This window comes from Tupaia chinensis, unplaced genomic scaffold, assembly GCF_000334495.1.
Source record: "Tupaia chinensis unplaced genomic scaffold, TupChi_1.0 Scaffold145652_1, whole genome shotgun sequence".
Taxonomy (NCBI): domain Eukaryota; kingdom Metazoa; phylum Chordata; class Mammalia; order Scandentia; family Tupaiidae; genus Tupaia; species Tupaia belangeri.
The window spans coordinates 1,049,277-1,051,497 of NW_006205509.1; the positions used below are offsets into that span (position 1 = coordinate 1,049,277).

Sequence of the window (2,221 nt, forward strand, 5' to 3'; positions counted from 1 at the left end):
GCGTGACCATCCCCCCTGGGGGGTGATTTCTCGCTTTCTGTCTCTATGTCTCTCTCTGTCTGGCAAGCACACGCGCCCTATAGCAAAAACTTCTCCAAAAAAAAAAAAAATATCAACAGCTCTGGCAAACAGAAAAGGTCCTGCTTCTTGCAAAAGAGCCCACTGACCTCTCCTAGTACCATCTCATGTGACCTACCCCAACCAGCTCTTATTTACATACTCATTTGCATTGCTTTTGTGCTTATTTAGCTCCCCTCCTTTTTTTTCCTTCTTTTTTTATATTAGCACAGTTGGGGAGTGGGGAGTGTCTGCAAGTGGCATAGTGGTTGAGGCACTGGACTCTCACATGGGCAACTATGGTTCCAGGCCTGGAGAGAGCAGCTTGAAATTCATAATGGCACGTGTGCATGATGCCCAGAGTCCCATGGAGAGAATGGAGAAGGGATTGCGGCGTGACCATCCCTCACAGAGGGTGATTTCCCACTATAGGAGGGAAAAAAAAAAATTAGCCAGAAGATACTTGCACTTGCCAGAAAGAGAGAGAAAGGAAGAAAGTAACCCCCAAAGGGCCATGGTCATGCAATCCCATTTCCTCTATTTCTCCATCAGGTTGGGATTTTAGACACACACAAATGAGTCTAGCATGTTTTTCAAGCTGTCAGGGCCAGTATATGAACCATGAAGTCAGCCTCATGGGATCCAACTCCCTTTACCACTAGACCACAGGGCTGGCCCTAGCTCTCCTCTTAAACTGTGAGATTCCTTGAGGGCAGAAATGGTCTTTATGCTGCTTTATCTCCAGCAACTCTTAAATATCTACTACACCCTGAAAAAGTAGGTACTAAGTAAACAATTGATGGATGAATTAACATAGAACTATTATGCCTAAAGGGAAAAAATTAAAGCAAACATTAGAAGTTCTTGGGACACAGTTCATACTACTCAGTAAAAGCTGATCAGCTGGAAATTTCATAGTTCCTTCTCACCTGACCGGTATCGTTCATCCCTGGCTCCCCCAGATCGAGATCGGTGGTACTTAGAGGGAGCGGAAGTTTGAGTTGCAGATGGAGCAGGTGTCTGGTTTCGATGTTCTTTCTGTGCTGCTGAATCAGTTTCTAAAAAAGGAAGTTTGGGAGATGATTATCCAAAAATAATAGTTAATGTCTTCTGAGCACTTTAAGCATTCTCATACTTCAGGCAGGTACTATTACCCCATCCACAGCTTTAGGTTGAGCCTGCTGCTAGCCTCCTTTCAGGTGGAATCACTGAGCCGGTCCCTTTCCAGAGCCTCTCCTGCCCCCATACCCCCCTAACATTCACTGGCTGACCAAGTATATGGAAGAGGGAGAAATAAGCAGGTAAATAAATAAACAAAGAAAATCATTTTAAGTTCTGATATTTGTCTTTTGTTTGTTTGTTAAGGTTTTAGCTCCTAAGTCATTTCTTCAAAAAGCAGTGGTAAGACATGTAATGTGAGATATATCTTTTTAACAGAAGTTTAAGTGTACAACAGAGCATTGTTAACCGCAGGCACACTGTATGGTGGAATGTGTTCTCCATGCATAATTGAAACTACACTTGCTGAACAGCAGATCCCGATTACCCCCGACCCACAATCCCTGGCAACCAGCATTCTACTCTCTGCTTCTGTAAGCCCCCCTCTTAGATACCTCATTTAAGTGTAATCACACAGTGTTGTATTTGTCCTATGTCACTGTTTACTTAGCATAAGGTCCTCGGGATCATCCATGTTGTCACATATTAAAAGATTTACTTTTTGTTCTTTTTTTTGAAAAAAGTATTTAAGTTTATTTATTTATTTTAATTTGCCCAGAGAGGAAGAGGGTGAGTGAGTATGTGTGTGTGTGTGTATGTGTGTAAGAGAGAGAGACAGAGGGGGAGAGAGAGAGAAAGGGAAAAAGCAAGCAGCCAGACTTGAGACTTGAACCACAGTCAGCCATGTGGGAGTTCAGCTTCTTCAACCAACCTGCCACCTGCTGGCCCCTTATTTTTGCTTTTAAGAAACAAGAGTCTCGCTATGTTGCTCAGGTTGGACTCAAAATCATGATCCTCCTGCCTCAGTTTCCCAAGTAGCTGGGATTATAGGCACACGCCATCACACCTGGCTTGATTTCTTTTTTTCTGAGGCATATTTTAAGTTTCTTTCCTTTTCTTTCTTTCTTTTTTTTTTTTTTTTTTTTGAGAGGTTTTTTGCTATAGG

At 42.6% G+C, this 2,221-nt stretch overlaps 1 protein-coding gene across 2 annotated transcripts in view; it reads right to left on the bottom strand.

The window, feature by feature from the left end:
- DIP2B (DIP2 acetate--CoA ligase B (putative)) overlaps positions 1–2,221 on the bottom strand; it is a gene marked incomplete at its 5' end in the record, with an annotated part of 144,588 nt that overhangs the window by 121,325 nt on the left and 21,042 nt on the right. For both annotated transcript variants that reach the window (XM_014584082.2, XM_014584081.2), the window contains 1 exon segment: positions 987–1,115. In XM_014584082.2, coding sequence (XP_014439568.1) covers positions 987–1,115 — 129 coding nt within the window.